At 42.0% G+C, this 19,182-nt stretch overlaps 1 protein-coding gene, 1 long non-coding RNA gene and 2 other non-coding genes across 9 annotated transcripts in view; all 4 read left to right on the forward strand.

The window, feature by feature from the left end:
- The window catches only part of KANSL2 (KAT8 regulatory NSL complex subunit 2), a 28,260-nt gene extending 20,095 nt beyond the window's left edge, over positions 1 to 8,165 (forward strand). For 3 of the 6 annotated variants that reach the window (XM_054238585.2, XM_078336833.1, XM_054238586.2), the window contains exons 8-10: positions 292 to 545; positions 6,550 to 6,669; positions 7,417 to 8,165. In XM_054238585.2, coding sequence (XP_054094560.1) covers positions 292 to 545; positions 6,550 to 6,669; positions 7,417 to 7,548 — 506 coding nt within the window. In that variant the 3' untranslated portion in view covers positions 7,549 to 8,165. The remainder of the gene's footprint in view (positions 1 to 291; positions 546 to 6,549; positions 6,670 to 7,416) is intronic. The other 3 variants (XM_054238587.2, XM_078336834.1, XM_078336832.1) reach the window with 1 other exon arrangement.
- On the forward strand, positions 4,835 to 4,969 carry LOC118144683 (small nucleolar RNA SNORA2/SNORA34 family). The gene has a single exon (XR_004729433.1). It is a non-coding gene; the product is annotated as a small nucleolar RNA SNORA2/SNORA34 family (small nucleolar RNA).
- Positions 7,076 to 7,212, forward strand: LOC118144684 (small nucleolar RNA SNORA2/SNORA34 family). The gene has a single exon (XR_004729434.1). It is a non-coding gene; the product is annotated as a small nucleolar RNA SNORA2/SNORA34 family (small nucleolar RNA).
- Positions 8,166 to 9,660: 1,495 nt separating the features above from the next.
- Positions 9,661 to 12,400, forward strand: LOC144577631 (uncharacterized). Its single transcript, XR_013521918.1, has 2 exons — positions 9,661 to 9,784; positions 11,821 to 12,400. It is a non-coding gene; the product is annotated as an uncharacterized LOC144577631 (long non-coding RNA).
- Positions 12,401 to 19,182: the final 6,782 nt, after the last annotated feature.

Below are 19,182 nucleotides of genomic sequence, written 5' to 3' on the forward strand. Positions count from 1 at the left end.
ATTTATCATGTAGTCATCTTTGGAAACAAGGTCCAAGAAACTGTTGCAAAATTTGCCAGTCTGCTAAGGGAGCAGACATGTTGTATTTCTTGACGCTTTTGGAAGGGCTGTGTGGGGGGCATTTTCAAAGCTATTTGCATTTGTAATGTTTATTCTGGACAGGTGCGTGTTCTGGGAGTGTTAATTTATCTTGTATAGTCCAGACCTTAAGTTTTATGTGACAGAGCATGCTATTTATATTTTATGCTTTCGATAGATTGTGTTTTATTTCCCTTGACCATATTTCTACAGATATTTGTCAGGATACGAATCAGGTTCTCTTCAAGTGCTGCCAGGGATCTGAAGAGGTACCCTGCAACAAACCTGTTCCTGTAAGCCTCTCTGAGGATCCCTGCTGCCCACTCCATTTCCAGTTGCCTCCTCAGATGTATAAGCCCGAGCAGGTACTGTCTGTGCCAGACGATCTGGAAGCCGGCCCCATGGATCTGTACTTGAGTGCTGCTGAGCTTCAGCCCACTGAGAGTTTACCTCTGGAGTTCAGTGATGTAAGTTAGAGAAGCTCTGCTCTGGCTCAGGCCCTTGAGACAAGGCCTTATTTATTAATGGCGAGGAATAGGTTAGTGGTGGTTAGGAGAATTGACAGTTTTTAGAGTGATATATATGTGTGGTTTTATTTGTACGTTAGCATACTAATTTAGAGAAATCTGCCCTAATTTTTTTTCTGGACATTTTTTTCATACCTTTTTAGGGATGTAATTTACATACCATAAATTGCACTCTTTGAAAGTGTATAATTTAGTGCTTTTTAGTATATTCACTAAGTAATGCAACTGTCACCACTATCTAATTTCAGATTTTCATTGTCTCCAAAAGAAACCCGATTCCTATTATGTCACTCTTCATTTTCTTCTCCCTTCGGCCCTTGGCCACCATGAATCTACTTTTTGTCTCTAAATTTGCTTGTTCTGGACATTTTGTAACAGTATAATAGTATATGTATCCTTTTGGTCTGGCTTCTTTCACTTAGCATAATGTTTTCAAGGTTTATCCATACCAGTATGTATCAATACTTTCATTCCTTTTTGTGACTGAATTAATATTCCATTGTTTGGAAATACAACACTTCAAAAATCTGTCAGTTGATGGATATTTGCGCTGTTTCTGCTTTTTGGCTGTTAAGGAATATACTGTTAAGAACTTTTGAGACAGGGTTTTTGTCGGTGGCATGAGCCACTGTCTGGCTCAGTTATCGTTTTTATAACTTTTGTTTTTCTGAGTTGTGGTTTTTCCCTGTTGCTCAGACTGGAATGCAATGGCATGATCATGGATCACGGCAGCCTCAAACTCCTGGGTTTAAGTGATCCTCCCGCCTCAGCCTCCCAAGTAGCTGGGAGTATAGGTTTATGCCACCATGCCCGGCCAATTTTTAATTTTTTTTATATAGAAGAGGTCTCCCTATGTTGCCTAAGCTGGTCTTCAACTCTTGGACTCAGGTGATCCTCTTACCTTGGCCTCCCAAAGTGTGCTGGGATTACAAACATGAACCACTGTGCCTGGCCACTATAACTTGGCCTTTTTTTTTTAAAAAGGAATGAGTCTTTGTTCTGTCATTCAGGCTGGAGTGCAGTGGTGCGATCTCAGCTCACTACAACCTCTGCCTCATAGGTTCAAGCAATTCTTGTGCTTCAGCCTCCTGAGTAGCTGGGACTACAGGTGCGTGCCAGTAGGCCTTACTAATTTTTGTTTTTTTTGGGTAGAGACAGGGTTTCGCCATGTTGACCAAGCTGGTCTCAAACTCATAGCCTCAAATGATCCACCCACCTTGGCCTCCCAAAGTGCTGGACTATAGGCATGAGTCAACATGTCCGGCCTATAACTTGTTATTGATAACTTAGGTGATTTTACTTGTGGGAAGACCAGGCATCAGATACTAATATGGGTAAAAACACAGCCTTTCATTCTGGATATTTGCTTGTTTCCTGTGCTTTGATGCAAGAATGGTTGGCAGGTAGTAACTTAACACTTAATCTTACTATTTTAAGTTCCTTCTCTCTCATTCTCTTTTGGTGGTTTTTGGAGATAGTAACAAAACGTGGATTCTGTTTTTTAATTTTTATTTATTTATTTATTTGTATTTTAAGATGGAGTTTTGCTCTGTCACCCAGATTGGAGTGCAGTGGCAATCTCTGCTCACTGTAATCTCCACCTCCTGGGTTCCAGCAGTTGTCCTGTTTCAGCCTCCCAAGCAGCTGGGATTATAGGTGTATGCCATCAGTCCTTGCTAATTTTTGTATTTTTTAGTAGAGATGTGGTTTCACTATGTTGGCCTAGCTGGCCTCAAGCTCCTGACCTCAGGTGATCTTGCCTCAGCTTCCCAAAGTGCTGGGATTGTAGGCATGAGCCAAAAACATTTTGGATTCTCTTTATATCCTGATACTTTTAGTTTTTAAAATACTCCTGTTTTAATTGGAATTTTTACTTACTTTCTTCACTTATTTTAGGTTCTTTTTGCCAATTTTAAATCTTATAAGAGGCAACACTGTGTATATATGAGAAAAGCCTTTTCTGAAAACATATCCATTCCATTGTTATCTTGAGACTTGGATGCCATTTGCTTCAGTGTTTAATTCCAAGCTAATTATTATCATTATTATTTTTTTTGACAGTCTTGTTCTGTCATCCAGGCTGGAGTACAGTGGCGAAATCTCAGCTCACTGCAACCTCTGCCTTCTGGGTTCAAGCGATTCTCCTGTCTCAGCCTCCCAAGTAGCTGGGATTACAGGCATGGTCCACCATGCCTGGCTAATTTCTATATTTTTAATAGAGAAAGGGTTTCGCCATATTGGCCAGGCTGGTCTTGAATTCCTGGCCTCAAATGATCTGTCCACCTGAATTTCTTATACAAATAATTAGCGCCCAGTCCAAGCTAAGTATTTGTGTAAGAATTGTGTATGGGTTGGATGCAGTGGTTCATGTTTGTAATCCCAGCATTTTGGGAGGCTGATGCAGGGAGATCACCTGCATCAGGAGTTCCAGGTGAGCCTGGCCAACATGGTGAAACTCTGTCTACAAAAAAATACAAAAATTATTTGGGTGTGGTGGCATGTGCCTAATAATCCCCAATACTGTGGAGGCTAAGGCAGGAAAATCACTTGAACTCTGGAGGCGGAGATTGCAGTGAGGTGAGATCTTGCCATCACACACAAAAAAAGTGCACATGATAAAAAACAATTGGAGATAACAGATTTACAGTATTAATGGTGTGAAAATACTGGTTTCTGTGGATAATGCAAAAATTTCCAACTCACCTGAAATGGATGGTAGGTTGAGTGTATCCTATTCCCTATGTTTCTGCTTAAATTGAGCGGCTTAAAAAATTTTTTTCTTAAATTTTTTATTTATTATTTTGAGACAGAGTCTCGCTCTGTTGCCCAGGCTGGAGTGCAATGGCACGATCTTGGCTCACTGCAACCTCTGCCTCCCGGGTTCAAGCAATTCTTCTGGCTCAGCTTCTTGAGTAGCTGGGACTACAGGTGCCTGCCAGGCCAGAGTGCAGTGGCACGATCTCAGCTCACTGCAACCTCCGCCTCCTGGGTTTAAGTGATTCTCCTGCCTCAGCCTCTGGAGTAGCTGGGTCTACAGGCGCGTGCCACCACACCTGGCTAATTTATGTATTTTTAGTAGAGACAGGGTTTCACCATGTTGGTCAGGCTGGTAGTTTTTTGTAGTTTTAGTAGAGACTGGGTTTTACTATGTTAGCCAGGATGATCTTGATCTCCTGACCTCGTGGTCTGCCTACCTCGTCCTCCCAAAGTGTTGAGATTACAGGCATGAGCCATCATGCCTGGCCTGAGCAGCTTTAAGGATTTATATTATATGTGTTCTTGGTGGCGCGGTGGCTGACACCTATAATCCCAGTATTTTGGGAGGCTGAGGTGGGTGGATCAGGAGGTCAAGAGATCGAGACCATCCTGGTCAACATGATGAAACCCCGTCTCTATTAAAAATACAAAAATTAGCTGGGCATGGTGGCGCATGCCTGTAGTCCCAGCTACTCAGGAGGCTGAGGCAGGAGAATTGCTTGAACCCAGGAGGCAGAGGTTGCGGTGAGCCAAGATGGTGCCATTGCACTCCAGCTTGGGTAACAAGAGTGAAACTCAGTCTCAAAAAAAAAAAAAAAAAAAAAATTATATACTTTAATGTGAAGATGTTGTGATTCTCGTTTTTGGTTATTAGCACACCAAAAAATGGGAAATGATTGCAAATTGAAAGCATAGAACTAAGCTTCTCATAAAGCTAGATAATTAGAAACACAGAAGATCTATAAACTGAATTGGGCATGGGGAGTACAAATCTCCTGGGTGGTTTTTTTTTTTTTTTTTGAGACAGTCCTGCTCTGTCACCCAGGCTGGAGTGCAATGGCATGATCTCAGCTCACTGCAACCTCTGCCTCCTGGGTTCAAGCTGTTCTCCCTGCCTTACCCTCCCAAGTAGCTGGAATTATAGGCGCCTGCCACCGCGCCCTGCCAATTTTTTTTTTCTATTTTTATTCTTTTTATACTGCATAGAGAACAAACCCTGCCAATTTTTGTATTTTTAGTAGAGAAGGGGTTTCACCATGTTGGCCAGGCTGGTCTCAAACTCGTGATCTCAGGTAATTCTCCTGCCTCGGCCTTCCCAAAGTGCTGGGATTATAGGCGTGAGCCATCATACCTGGCTATGTCCTGGATATTTTTAACTCTTAGGAAGAAGGAGAGTTTAGCACCAGACTCTTGAAAAGCAGTGGCATGAAAGTTAGTTAGTTTGATGTTTTTTTTGAGCCTTCATAATGCCTTAGGCCCTGAATCAAGACCAGCGGTTTGCTGTAGCTGTTGGTTTCAAACAGGAGCAAAGAGTAATGTCTTCCTTGTGGTCTGTTGGCTATTCAGTATCCCCGTGTGAATTGCCAATTCAGTTGGAAGAAACATGTCTCTAGAATGTAGTGTCATTTTTTTTTTTTTTAACAGAGCAATTGAACTATGTTAGGCTTAAGAGCCAGGAAGTTGGCCAGGTGCTGTGGCTCATTCCTGTAATCCCTGTACTTCTGGAGGCTGAGGCAGGTGGATCACGAGGTTAGGAGATCAAGGCCATCCTGGCTAACACGACGAAACGCTGTATCTACTAAAAATACAAAAAAGTAGCTGGACGTGGTGGCACGGACCTGTAGTCCCAGCTACTTGGGAGGCTTAGGCAAGAGAATTGCTTAAAACTGGGAGGCAGAGGTTGCAGTGAGCCAAGATCGGGCCACTGCACTCCAGCCTGGATAACAGAGTGAGACTCCATCTCCAAAAAAAATAGAACCAGGGAGTTACTCTGTGGGGATAGGGACTTAACCAAAGTATTTCCTAGCCGTTTAGAGGAGCTTTGAGTTTTCTGTCCTTTATCCTTTCCTGCTACCCTCTCCCTTTCCCCTGTTTGAGCTTATTTGCTTGCTTTGTGGCTGTTAGGATGTTAATCAAGCAATCTTGTATTGCCCAGCAATATTTAATTTTAATATACCATTGTTCATACTTAAGTTCATCACTGGTGAAATTACCATGTTGATTACAGATAGCCTCAGAGGGAATATTTTAAAAAATGTTTTAAAATTGTAAACATATATAATTACGTATGTAGTTCAACATACACTATTTTACTCTTTTAACCTATGTATGCATATATGTAAATGGTGGGTAGGTAGAGATGGGGTCTTGCTGTGTCATCCAGGCTGGTCTTGAATTCCTGGCCTCAAATGATCCTCCCACTTCAGCTTCCCAGCGTGTAGGTGTGAGCCAGCGCAGTTTTTAAGCGTACAAATCAGTGGTATTACGAACATTTATCATGTTGTGCAACTATCACCACTTTCTGTTCTAGAACTTTTTCATCAACCTAAACAGAAACTTTGTTCTTTTTAAAGAGTAACTCTCTCCCTTTCCCCTGTACCCTACTGTTATCCTTTTCTCTTTTCTACTTTCTGTTTCTATGAATTTTCCTGGGAATTTTTTTTTTTCCCGAGACAGGGTCTGGCTCTGCCACCCAGTTTGGAGTACAGTGGCGCAATCTTGGCTCACTGCAGTCTCTGTTTCCCGGGCTCAAGGAATCTTCTCACCTTAGCCTCTGTAGTATCTGGGACTAGAGGTGTGTGCCATCACGCCTGGCTAATTTTTGCAGTTTTTGTAGAGACGGGGGTTTCACCGTGTTGCCCAGGCTGGTCTTGAACTCCTGGGCTCAAGCAATCTACCTGCCTCGGCCTCCCAAAGTGCTGGGATTACAGATGTGGTGGCCAGAATTTCGTTTTTTAATCCACTGTAGTGGTCTGAGTGTTTTACACTTGGCAGCAAAAGCTCTTGGTGCTTTTGGGTCTTGTTTCATTTGTTGGACATTCTAGTAAAAACTTTTTTTTTTTATTAAAGGTGGGCAAGGGTTGAGGGAGACAGCAGATAATTGCTTTAAAGTTTGCTGAAAAATATGCTAACTTTATTATTGTTACCCTTGGTACTGCTGATGGGCATTTCTCTTTTTTTTTCCTAGGACTTGGATGTTGTGGGTGATGGTATGCAGTGTCCTCCTTCACCTTTGCTTTTTGATCCTTCACTAACCCTTGAAGATCATTTAGTCAAAGAAATTGCTGAAGACCCAGTGGATATTTTGGCAAGTGAAGAACTGTTCTGTTGTGTAGTGACCTGGCCAGGCAGAGGGTTCCCTGCTGGGGAACCCTGGAGGGGAATGGGGTGTTATCACTAGTATAAAGATGCTCCATTATGGCGCTCGCTCATTAAATACCATATAAGCAAAGTACTTTAGAAAATGCTCCACTCTGCTCCTGAATACCCTTGTTACTATAGTTCTCCAGATGGGCTCTTAGACTACCTAATGACCCCCGATCCTCATATCCCAGAGTAGGACATAAATTTATTTAAATAAAAGCTTGAGACAAGTAATCTAGGTAAATTGTACCTTCTGAGGGAGAGTTCAGCACTGAAATTGTTCTCATTGTAGAAGGACCAGTAATGTAATGTGATTTGAGTTGTTTCTGTGAACCTTGGGTAGAATTCCAGTGGCCCTGACTGAAGACCAGCAGTTGTGCTGTAGCTGATGGTTTCAAACAGAGGCCTAAAGGACTATCTTCCTATGGTCTGTTGGCTGTTCTGGGACCTCAGCAGGGAATGGCTGTTTCATTTGGAAGAAACAGCCTGCAGCTCTCCATCCCATTGGAATATCCTCAACAATGGGCTCTTCCAAGGGACAGGAATAGCTAATATAGGGAAGAACATCTGCCCAGAATTAATTTATTTGTCATATTGTTCTTATTGCTAGTATAAGTGGCCACTGATAAGTCATATTAATACTTCAGACCACAGTGAATGAAATTCTAACCAAAGTGCCTTTTTTTAACAGGGCCAGATGCAAATGGCTGGAGATGGGTGTAGATCCCAGGGATCTCGAAATTCTGAGAAAGCTTCTGCACCATTGTCTCAGAGTGGATTGGCTACTGCAAATGGGAAACCAGAACCCACTTCTATTAGTTGATAGTTTTGGGAACCATTTTACTTTGGCAGATTTAAATTTCTCATTTTTCAAAGAAGTATTTCTGATCATCTCTCACAAAACACAGGCAACTCAACTACCTTGTTTTTCTTCTGGATTGAGTATTACAGTCAGACATAAAACCAAATTTTGAGGGAATGGACTGATAATTTTCAAAAGTTGTGGGTTTTTTGGAAGACAAAGAGCTTTGATAATCCTTATCAAAGCTTCTGGGATTATTTAGGACTATACCTATAAGGAAAGAGACATCTTTACAATGGGATTTCCAAAGTCATGGATAGAAATCCACTTGAGTAGCTAGGTGGGAGCTGTCTTTGTGAGTGGTGTCTTTGAGATATTGATGGCCCTAATATCTGGTTATCTCTATCTAAAGGCCTGCATTTCAGCGTTTCTTCACCTCTAAATTGAGCAGTCTTGAACCCCTTTCTCTGGTGAACTCTGGCTTTTATCCTCTGAGAAAATAGCCCACAGGACTGGGTCCTCCTTATCCATCTTGCTTTTAACCTATGTAAATTTCTGTGGTGGCTATCTTATGTAAAATATAGTAAAAATTTATTGTATATAGTTTCTATTAAATGTTAAAGAAAACATTATGAAAATATCAGTCACCTGAATTGAATGCATGTTTGTTTGAGAGTATGGTCTTTTTTTTACAGTTTTAGGGACCTGTCTGATGGGAAAGGGAAGTTGGGACAGATAATACTTCATCCCAGGAAGTAAATAAACTTTCAGTAGCTCATTTTGGTTTTGCTTTGAAGGAAGAAGTAAAAGAAAAGGGGCAGGACTTATTAAAGCCACTTGGTTCCAAATATCTTTCTTCTTTTTACCCTCCACTCTGTGTCCCCTACACCCACTCCCATTTCTCACAATGCCAGTGCCATCTGCCGGTCGCAGTGACTGATGCCTGTAATCCCAGCACTTTGGGAGGCTGAGGTGTGTGAGCTATCACTTGAGCTGAGGACTTAAAGACTAGCCTGGGCAACATAATGAGACTGTGTCTATACTTTAAAATTTTAAATAATAATTTTTAAAAAATAATGCTAGGCTGGGTGTGGTGGCTCAGGCCTGTAATCCCAGCACTTTGGAAGGCCAAGGTGGGCGGATCATGAGGTCAAGAGATGCGAGACCAAGCATGGTGAAACCCCGTCTCTACTAAAAATACAAAAAATTAGCTGGGCCTGGTGGCGCATGCCTATAATCCCAGCTACTTGGGAGGCTGAGGCAGGAGAATCCCATGAACCTGGGAGGCAGAGGTTGCAGTGAGCTAAGATTGTGACACTGCACTCCAGCCTGGTGACAGAGTGAGACTCCATCTCAAAAAAAAAAGTGCTGTCTCAAAATTTCTTTAGTGGTAGAAATATACTTAAAACAGAGATTGGGGCTGATGCTGGATCACTAAGATAGACATAGGTATTGTCAAGATGGTTTTGACGCTGAATCTTAGAGCAGGGTTAAAATAGAAGTTCAGTTAGGGTTGAGGTACCTACACTAGAAATCGAATATTTCTACACTGCATTATGACAAACAGGCCAAAAGGTTAGATTACTTTCTATAAGAACTGAAATGGGCACAGAATAGTTTACACAGTTACACTATCATCTTTAAGTATTTCATCCAGGAATAGATGAAAGTAACTCGTAAAAGGCTCCTCAGATGATGAATCCCTGAGGAGATGGCATTAGGTCTTCCAGTGATACTGTTTTTCAGTTTGTAGTTCCACCACTTTTTTGATTTCATAGTCTAGTATTTTTTATTTTTTTTTAGTTTTGAGATGGAGTCTCGCTCCGTCTCCCAAGTGATTCACTTGCCTCAGCCTCCCAAAGTGCCAGGGTTACAGGCGTGAGCTACCACGCCCAGCCTAGAGTAGTACATTTTATACTTTGTCCACAAAGACAAACATTACTTCTTTTTATTTATGTGTTTATATTTGTTACAGGATCTTACTGTGTCACCCAGGCTGGAGGGCAGTGTCAGGATTATAGTTCACTGTAGACTTGAACTCCTGAGCTCAAGCCATTTTCCTGCCTCAGTCTGTTAAATTGAACTTAAGTGCCATATCATGCCTAGCTAAGACAGATGCTACTTCTCTTTTTAGGACTCAGTCTCGCTCTTGTCCACCAGGCTGGAGTGCAATGGCATGATCTTGGCTCACTGCAACCTCCACTGCACAGTTCAAGCAATTCTCCTGCCTTAGCCTCTCCAGTAGCTGGGATTACAGGTACCTGCCACCACACCCAGCTAATTTTTGTATTTTTAGTAGAGGTGGGGTTTCACCTTGTTGGCCAGGCTGGTCTCAAACTCCTAACCTCAGGTGATCTGCCAACCTCAGCCTCCCAAGGTGCTGGGTTACAGGCATGAGCCACCGCACCCTGCCAACAAACGCTGCTTACACAGCTGTGAGCTTGAACATGGCTGCTCAGATAACCTTTTCCTATTGTTTAAAAAAATGTAATTTACATTTTTTTATAGTGGTATGTACACTAGTATACCTAACACCCAGCATGACTGCTAAAACATAGTATTAATAGGACAGTCAGAACTTTCTGGGGAATGAGGTCCAGGGAATCTACTCTTGGCACCTCAGAAATTCTGATAATGATGCATGCTTGGAAGCTCAAATGTGGGTTTTGGGAAGGCTATGTTTGGCTACCATTCTCCAGGGTTCTGGCTCTCAGGTACAGAGAAAACGGAAAGATGGGATAGGAGGGGCCTCAGGCTGTGCCATACTACTGAGAAAGTTTTGGCCCTGGTAGTGGAGTCTCTAATCAAAGGTCTGTTAAAAGAAATGGCCTAATACTCTTGCTGTGCTCAGTCACTGGTAGTAACCTGAGGGAAATGTGATACTTTGGTAGATGCAAAAGTGAGGATGCTAGAGGCTGTCAGTTAACTGCAGCTGATTCTCTTGAAATCTGGGCAGATTTCAAATTTCAGATCTCTTGAAATTCTTTTGAAATCATCCCCATAGCTCCATGGCTACAGGCTTTTGTCAGATCCACTTCTCCCATTCATGTTCATGATTCCTGGGGGCCTTTTATTTTATTTTATTTATTTTTTCTTTTTTTTTTGAGACGGAGTTTCGCTGTTGTTACCCAGACTGGAGTGCAATGGCACGATCTCGGCTCACCGCAACCTCCACCTTCTGGGTTCAAGCAATTCTTCTGCCTCAGCCTCCCGAGTAGCTAGGACTACAGGCATGCGCCACAATGCCCAGCTAATTTTTGTATTTTTAGTAGAGACGGGGTTTCACCTTGTTGACCAGGATGGTCTCGATCTCTTGACCTCGTGATCCACCCGCCTTGGCCTCCCAAAGTGCTGGGATTATAGGCGTGAGCCACCGCGCCCGGCCTCCTGGGGGCCTTTTAAAGAAGAAACTTAGGGGTACAATTACAGCCTTCATAGCTACAGTTTGCCTTGCGGTTGCAACTGGTAGTCATCTCTACATTCTAAATTTCCTCAGTTATTACGATGGTAGGTCTTGGTACGGTGGTGTGAGCCTACCTTCATTCCTGGCAAGTTTTGAACCTTTGGTAATCATACCCTTCTCAGGCCGGCCAGGGTTGCTGCACATGTTCATTCAGTTACAGTTGGGTGAGGGAGTACCAACTGTACAGGCAGAATAGTCATCCCCCAAAGATGTCTACAAACTAATCCCTGGGATCTGTGAATAAATATGCTGTTGTAAAATGGCAAAAAGAACTTTAGATGTGGTTAAGGTTAGGGTTTTGAGATGGAGAATAGCCGGGATTATCCAGGTGGGCCCAACATAATCATGAATCCTTAAAAGCAGAGAACCTTTCCCAGCTGTCGTCGGAAGCAGTAGCTTGAGAAGGTTTTGACAACCTGTTGGTTCTGGATGTGTGCAAAGACTGGAGATAGGTCTCTGGTTGTTGATGTCCCCTCTACCAAAACTGACAGCCAGCAAGGAACTGTCTTAGAAAACCTGTCTGCCTCACTCCTTTATACCTCATGTGTGACTCTTGTTTTAGGCCCTCATTCTTTTGAGAAAGGCGGTAGTCTCTTAGTTGGTCTCTCAGCTTCAAGTCTTACCCTTTTTCAATCCATACTGCAGCCGGAATGATCTTAAAAACTTTATCCTGTCTCTTCACTGTTTATGGCAACCCCTAGTCTTCACTTATGTTGTCAGAAAAAAAAACCCAAAACAATCAACTTCTTTTAGCATGGCATTTAAGACTCTTCATGATCTGATCTCATTTATCTATGGGCAATTATCTTGAAATGTTCTTTCTCTTGCAGGCTGTTCTCCAGCCATTCTTGGATTTATTTGAAAAGGAAACACTGAAATGTGACCAAGTACATGGGGTTTGAATTCAGAAGGACCTGGATTGAATTCTGGTTTTGCCACTTACTCTGAGAACTTTCTGATTTTGAGAGAATCACTGCCTCTCTGAACCTCGATTTTCTTAAGTATGTTAATAGGGGTAATAATACCTAGAGGTATTGTAATATTAAGTGAAAAACATAGAATTAGAAACCCTCAGAAACGTCCCTCAGAAAATGGTAACTATTATTGTTTAAAAAAGTATAAATTCTCTTTTTTCAGCTCAGGCATTGCTTCCTCCAAGTTTCAGTGATTAGGTAATGTGACATTGAATGAATACAAGCAAAATAGCAAGTCCAGCCATATCTGTAGATTCATTCATTTGTAAGGGAAAAATACAATTCTGTAGATAAGATAGTAACTCAGTCTTCATGTTTTCAGTTAAATATTTAATCTGCTGACTTACTGTTATAAATAGCAGTGCCTGTACTGCTTGTATTCTTTTGCATTGCTCCCCTCTCAGTAAAGTTGTAAGATTTATCCTGTCTACATAAAGATGTTCTAATTTATTTTCATTACTATATATAGAAATTTACTACACTATTATTATTCTACTATGTATAGAGTTTTACTACACGACTACATTACTGTTCACTGTAATGTTGAGAGAGAATTGAATTGTTTCCAGTTTTGGATATTTCAAAATTAGTCATTAATATTTTTGTATATTAAGGCAGGCATGGTGGTTCACACCTATAATCCCAGTGCTTTGAGAAGCTGAGGCAGGAAGATTGCTTAAGCCCAGGAGTTTGAGATCGGCTCAGGCAACATAGTGAGATCCTGTCTCTATTAAAAAAAAACAAAACAAAAAAAACTGGGTATGGTGGTGTGTGCCTGTAGTCCCAGCTACTTAGGAGGCTGAGATGAGAGGATCTCTTGAGCCCAGGAGTTTGAGGTTACAATGAGCTGTGATCTTATACTCTAGCTTGGGTGACAGCAACACCCTGTCTCTTTAAAAAAACAAAAAAACCAAACATGTATATAGCAGTTACACATATGCCTGCATATCTCTGTGGTATATCCAGCAGTGTAATCTGGGTCATAGGTTAGATGTATTTATAGTTTTACTAGATAATGTAAGCTGGTTCTCTATAGTGGTTTAACCAATTGATTTTATTTCTTGAGGTGGGGAATCTTGCTATGTTGCCCAGGCTGGCCAGGTTGATCCTCCTGCCGCAACCTCCCAAGGAGCTGGGATTACAGGTGTATGCCATGATGCCCAGCTGTAATTTGTTTTTTGTGTATAAGGGAGGTAGAGATCCAAATCTTTTTTTTCCGTATGACTATCTGTCATGTGGTTTTCCTCTGCTACCATGCAGTGCAAATTTTGTCAAATGCTCTGATTTTGGGCTCTCTGTTGGGTTCCATTGGTCTGTTTTTGTATCTCTGCTGATCGAGACCATCCTGGTCAACATGGTGAAACCCCGTCTCTACTAAAAATACAAAAAATTAGCTGGGCATGGTGGTGTGTGCCTGTAATCCCAGCTACTCAGGAGGCTGAGGCAGGAGAATTGCCTGAACCCAGGAGGCGGAGGTTGCAGTGAGCCGAGATTGTGCCATTGCACTCCAGCCTGGGTAACGAGCAAAACTCCGTCTAAAAAAAAAAAAAAAAAAAAAAAAAAGTAATGATTTCTATCTGGTATAGCAAATTATCCTACTTGATTCTTTTTATTTTTTATTTTGATCTTACTGCAACCTCTGCCTCCTGGGTTCAGGCAATTCTCCTGCCTCAGCCTCCTGAGGCTCACTGTAACCTCTGCCTCCTGGGTTCAGGCAATTCTCCTGCCTCAGCCTCCTGAGCAGCTGGGACGCGCCACCATGCCCAGCTAATTTTTTGTATTTTTAGTAGAGACGGGGTTTCACCATGTTGGCCAGGATGGTCTGGATCTCTTGACCTCGTGATCCACCCGCCTCAGCCTCCCAAAGTGCTGGGATTACAGGTGTGAGCCACCGCGCCCGCCCCCCTACTTGATTCTTTTAAAGGAATGTTGTGCTGGTTTTTACACTGTTGTGTGCTGGGGCTAGAACTCTGCAAATCACATTTCTCCTTTGCCAGCTGGCTGGCTGGCCTGTAGGGACTGCTAAAGGCAGGTTGTAGGGCTAGGAGGGACACTTTTCTTCTTTTTTTTTTTCTTTCCATGATGGATCTCGCCCTGTTGCCCAGGCTGGAGTGTGGTGGTGCCATCTTAGCTCACCACAACCTCCACCTCCCAGGTTCAAGTGATTCTCCTGCCTCAGCCTCCTGAGTAGCTGGAACTACAGGTGCCCACCACCACTCCCAGCTAATTTTTGTGGTTTTTTTTTAGTAGAGAATAAGTTTCACCACATTGGCTAGGCTGGTCTTAAATTCCTGGCCTCAAGTGATCCACCCGCCTTGACATCCTAAAGTGCTGGGATTACAGGTGTGAGCCACTGCACCCGGCCTAGGACACTTTCCTTCTGTTTGCTTTCTGTCTCTGTCAACCTTCTCTCAGTAACGACTCCTCATTCTGACAGCATTACTTGTTTCCAGTTTGTAGTTTTTTTCTGCAGTTCCAGATGTACACCTCTTCAGATGTACAGCATTGGCCAGCCAGCATTCCCTTCTCAGATGTCAGAGTCCCAGATGTGTGGGGTCCCTTCTTCACGCTCCTCTGAGATCCTGAGGTACCTTTAGCAGCCAAGCAGCAATGGTTTCTCAAAGACGAATAGAATAGATGAACCTGTAAGAATGAATGTATTAAGCTATTAGTGTTCTAAGTATGCTAGGTATTAATTCCTACAGTGGCCAGAACTGTGATGGCATTGGTTTTATCCTTAGTAAATAATGACTTCCTGATAGCTATGTATATGGCCAGTGCTCATAAATATTTGTTGAGTTAAATTTTTATTACTACTAGTCATTGTCACTGTCTTTTCAGCTGCAGAAAAAATGCTGGACACAAAGCTGAGGCATGGTGCAACAGTCAGTTTTACTATGGTCTGGGAAAAAGTCTGTCTTCAGACCAGGTTCTGTCTGTCCTCTCTGGCCCAAGTCCACATAGGCCACCATGGCTGCAGTGAGTGGTATAGGGAGACAGTGCCCATCTTGTCAATAATGAGAGTTTGGGGTATCTCCCCACACTCAGGGAGACAGTGGGGAAAGGTGAGAGGTGGGGAAAGTGAGGTGAGAGTGGAAAGGGGAGATGAGAGGGAAAGAAAGCGGAGAGGCAGAGGGTGGAGGAGAAACAACCTCAATGGATGAGGCACTATAAAGGGGTAGGGCTTAGTCCTCACCCAGCTCAGTTGGGCCCCAGTAACCTGCCGAATAAGGAAAAGTGACAAAAAGAAGGCTGGAGATTAATCACATACCTTTCCAAGAACCTACTGTCTTGCCCTATCCCCAGTCCTTAGTCATTTATCAGTGACACATCACCCACTGTTAGGGGTGTCTGTAGCCTCTAGATCTGCTGGGAAATGCATTATGAAGTACAGAAACTTGGGTTCCCTCTGGATGACACAGATTCTGAAGCAGCCCTTTGTTCTGGGCTCTCCTGGCTAATGTGTCTGGCTCTCATTCTCCCGAAGAATTCTCTTCAGCAGAATCTCTATGTAGTGGGGTTTTGAGTTGCTGGAAGCAGCATCCCAAGGTCCCTGACACCAGATCAAACTTTACCAACGGATTTCTCCAGTGGTTTCTTTCCTGGTCTACAACGCATCCTATCTATGACATTGAAACATGTCTCATCTGAAAGACTATAGTACCACTCCATTATAACCTCATGGCCACACCTACCCTCTTACCTATTTTTTACACTGCTGCCAGAGTGATCTTTGGAAAACGCAAGTCTTACGTTACTCCTTTGCTTAAAGACCCTTCAATAACTCCCCCTTGAACTTAGGGTGAAGATTGAACTCCTCGCTATGGGCTATACTGGCCACACAGTCTATCTCCAGCCTGCCTCTTCAGCCTCATCTCTCATGACTTGTTTCTGTTCCACAAATGTGGCAAGCTTTAATTTTACTTCAGAGCTGTTGCACATACCTTCCCTCTGCCTGTTTCCTCCAGCTTCTCTTTAACACTCATTCCTGGTTAACTTCTACTTATCCTGCGGGTTTCATATTAGAATTCATTTTTTCTCAGGGCGGTGTCCTTTGATCCCTGGCATGGACACGCTCTGTCTTTTGTCTTTATAGTACCGTCACATTTGTAATATATGAGTATTTATAAAATTATTTAATGTTTCTTTCCCCTTTTAGACTCTAAACTGCAATAAGAGACTGTACTTCCTGCTGTATCCCTTCTCTTATGTAGTGCCTGGTATATATTTGCCTTGAATGATTAGTAGAAAAATCTAATGAAAGTAGCACCAACATTAGACTGGGTGAGCCACTTAGCAGCAGGAACCTGGATGGGAGGTTCTCACTCCTGGAGGGGCTCGGGTAGGGTTGGGGTGGGCTTACCATGAAATGTAAAGCAGTGGAGGAAGTAGGAGGACCTGCTATAAGAATGCCTTCCTGACAGTCTGACCCTTTGTCACAGCTATTTAGGACTCCCTTCTGGTTGTTCCACTCCTTATTCTGCCCTCATCCAAACTTTGTAGGGTATTTTTCTTCCTGAATTCTTGTTCCTAGAATTCACTGGACATGTAAACCTCATATCCTTTGGGATTGGTTAAAGACTATAGATTGCCAGAACTGAAAGAATCATTACTGCAATTACTAGTGTGTGTAAATATCAGCTTACACTTAGTGCTTCCATGTGCCAGGCATTGTTATAAATAACTATCTCCATTTTACAGATGGGACTGTCAGGGCATAAAAGACTAGTGAATTTGCCTAAGGAAATTTGTATATAATTTAGTCCAACCCTCTTATGTAAAAGTGAGGAAATCAAGGCCTAGAAATGTTAATGACTTACAGAAACACCAAGTGTATTAGTTTCCCAAGGCTGCCATAACAAAACTGCAAACTGGGTAGCTTAAAACAACAAAAATTTGTCTCAGTTTTGGAGACTAGACAGCTGAAATCAAAGTATTGGCAGGGCCATGTTCTTTGAAACCTGTAGGAAAGAGAGCTAGCTTCTTACTCGCTTCTGGTTGTTTGTGGGCTGTTTTTGACATTACTTAGCTTGCAGCTTCATAACTCCAATCTCTGTCTTCATTATCACAAGGAGTTCTCTCTGTTTCTCTGTCTTTACATAGCCATCTTATAAGGACACTAGTTATATTGGATTAGGGGCCCAATTCCGTTTGACTTCATCTTAACTAATTATTAAAAATGGCAAAAAAACATAATTACTTTTGCACCAATCTAATACATCTGTAATGATACTATTTCTAGAAAGTTATATTCTTGAGATACACTGGGGGTTAGGACTTCAACATGTCATTCTTTGGGGGACAGACTTCAACTCATAGCGCTAAGTAATTAATGGAAGAGCTGGCATAAGAATCCAGATCAATTCATCAGTAAGATAATTTTTATATTGTGCCCCTAAATGAGTTTATATTCTTGTAATGTACTTATTCCACATTCATTGGCTATAACTCAGTTTTAGTCAAACCTTGATATTTTTTAGCCCTAGGGCAGTTTTGAGATTTATATTTCATTGTCTTATTTGTGGTTGACTGTTACCAATTTTAGTTTTTAACAGCTTTATTGAGTCACAATTGTCAAACAATAAATTGCACCTATTTAAAGTATACAATTGATAAAATTTGGCACATATATACACTTATGAAACCATTACCACAGTAAAGATAGTAAATGTATCCCTCGCTTCAAAACTTTCCTTGAGTTCCTCTCTCTTCCATTCCTATTTCCCATCCCAAAGCAATCACTACTCTGCTTTTTTGTCACTGTAGATTAGTTTGCATTTTCTGAGTTTTATATAAGTGGAATTATATAATATGTACTTTTTTTTTTGGTCCAGTGTCTCAGTCTGGTGTACTGCTGTAACAAAGTACCTTAGATAGGGTAATTTATAAATAAATAATTTGTCACAGTTCTGGAAACTGGGAAGTCTAAGATCAAGATGACAGCAGGTTCAGTGTCTGCTGAGGGCTGCTCTCTGTTTCCAAGTTGGTGCCTTTTTGCTGCATTCTCAAACAGCAGAAGGTGGAAGGGCAAGAGGGCACTAACGCTGTGTCCTCACATGGAAGAGAAGGAAGGCCCAGGCAGCTCTCTGAAGCCTCTTTTGTAAGGGCACTAGGACTTTATGAGGATGGAGCCCACCCTCAAGACCTAATCACTTCCCCAAAGGCCCTACCTCTAAATGCTATCACATTAGATACTAGGTTCCAACATGTGAGTTTTGGAAGAACACATACATGATCAGCGTTTTAAAGATTTTAACAATTCTAATGGGTGTGGTTATATTCTGTTTTTTTTTTTCCTTCAGTCAGCCTTTCTTTATTCTAAGATCAGAGTTTGAAAGTAAAGTACAAAGTACATAGATAAGAAAAACTCAGTCTTTTTTGCCTTTTTAAACACAGATTTAAGTATAAGAGCTCATACATTTTTCTGAATTACTTTGGTCACATTTGTGACTTTCTTGTAATTTTTTAAACATTTTTTAAGTTTTTAAAAACTTTAGGTTCTGGGGTACATGTGCAGGTCATGCAGGGTTGTTGCATAGGTGCATACATAACCAGGTGGTTTGCTGCATCTATTCCCCCTTCATCTATATTTGGCATTTCTCCCCATGTTGTTCTCCTCCCTGCCCCCGCTGTCCCTCCCCTAGCTCCCTCCCCCACTACCCCCAGTGTGTGATGCTCCTCTCCCTGAGTCCATGTGTTCTCATTGTTCAGCTGCCTGTGAGTGAGAACATGTGGTGTTTGGTTTTCTGTTCTTATGTCAGTTTGCTGAGAGTGATGGTTTCCATGTTCATCCATGTCCCTACAAAAGACACAAACTCATCGTTTTTTATGGCTGCGTAGTATTCCATGGTGTATATGTGCCACATTTTCTTTGTCCAGTCTATCATTGGGCATTTGGATTGGTTCCAGTTCTTTGCTATTATACACAGGGCTGCAATGAACATACATGTGCATGTGTCTTTATGATAGAACAATTTATAGTCCTTTGGGTATATACCCAGTAATGGGATTGCTGGATCAAATGGAATTTCTGTTTCTAGATCCTTGAGAAATTGTCACACTGTCTTCCACAATGCTGATTAATGAGTTGAGCAGCTTTTCATCAGATGCTTATTTGCCATCCTTGTATCTTTGATGAAGTTTCTTTTTTTTGAGATGGAGTTTCACTCGTTACCCAGGCTGGAGTGCAATGGCGCGATCTCGGCTTACCGCAACCTC

Source organism: Callithrix jacchus, chromosome 9, assembly GCF_049354715.1.
Source record: "Callithrix jacchus isolate 240 chromosome 9, calJac240_pri, whole genome shotgun sequence".
In the NCBI taxonomy this organism is placed as follows: Eukaryota; Metazoa; Chordata; class Mammalia; order Primates; family Cebidae; genus Callithrix; species Callithrix jacchus.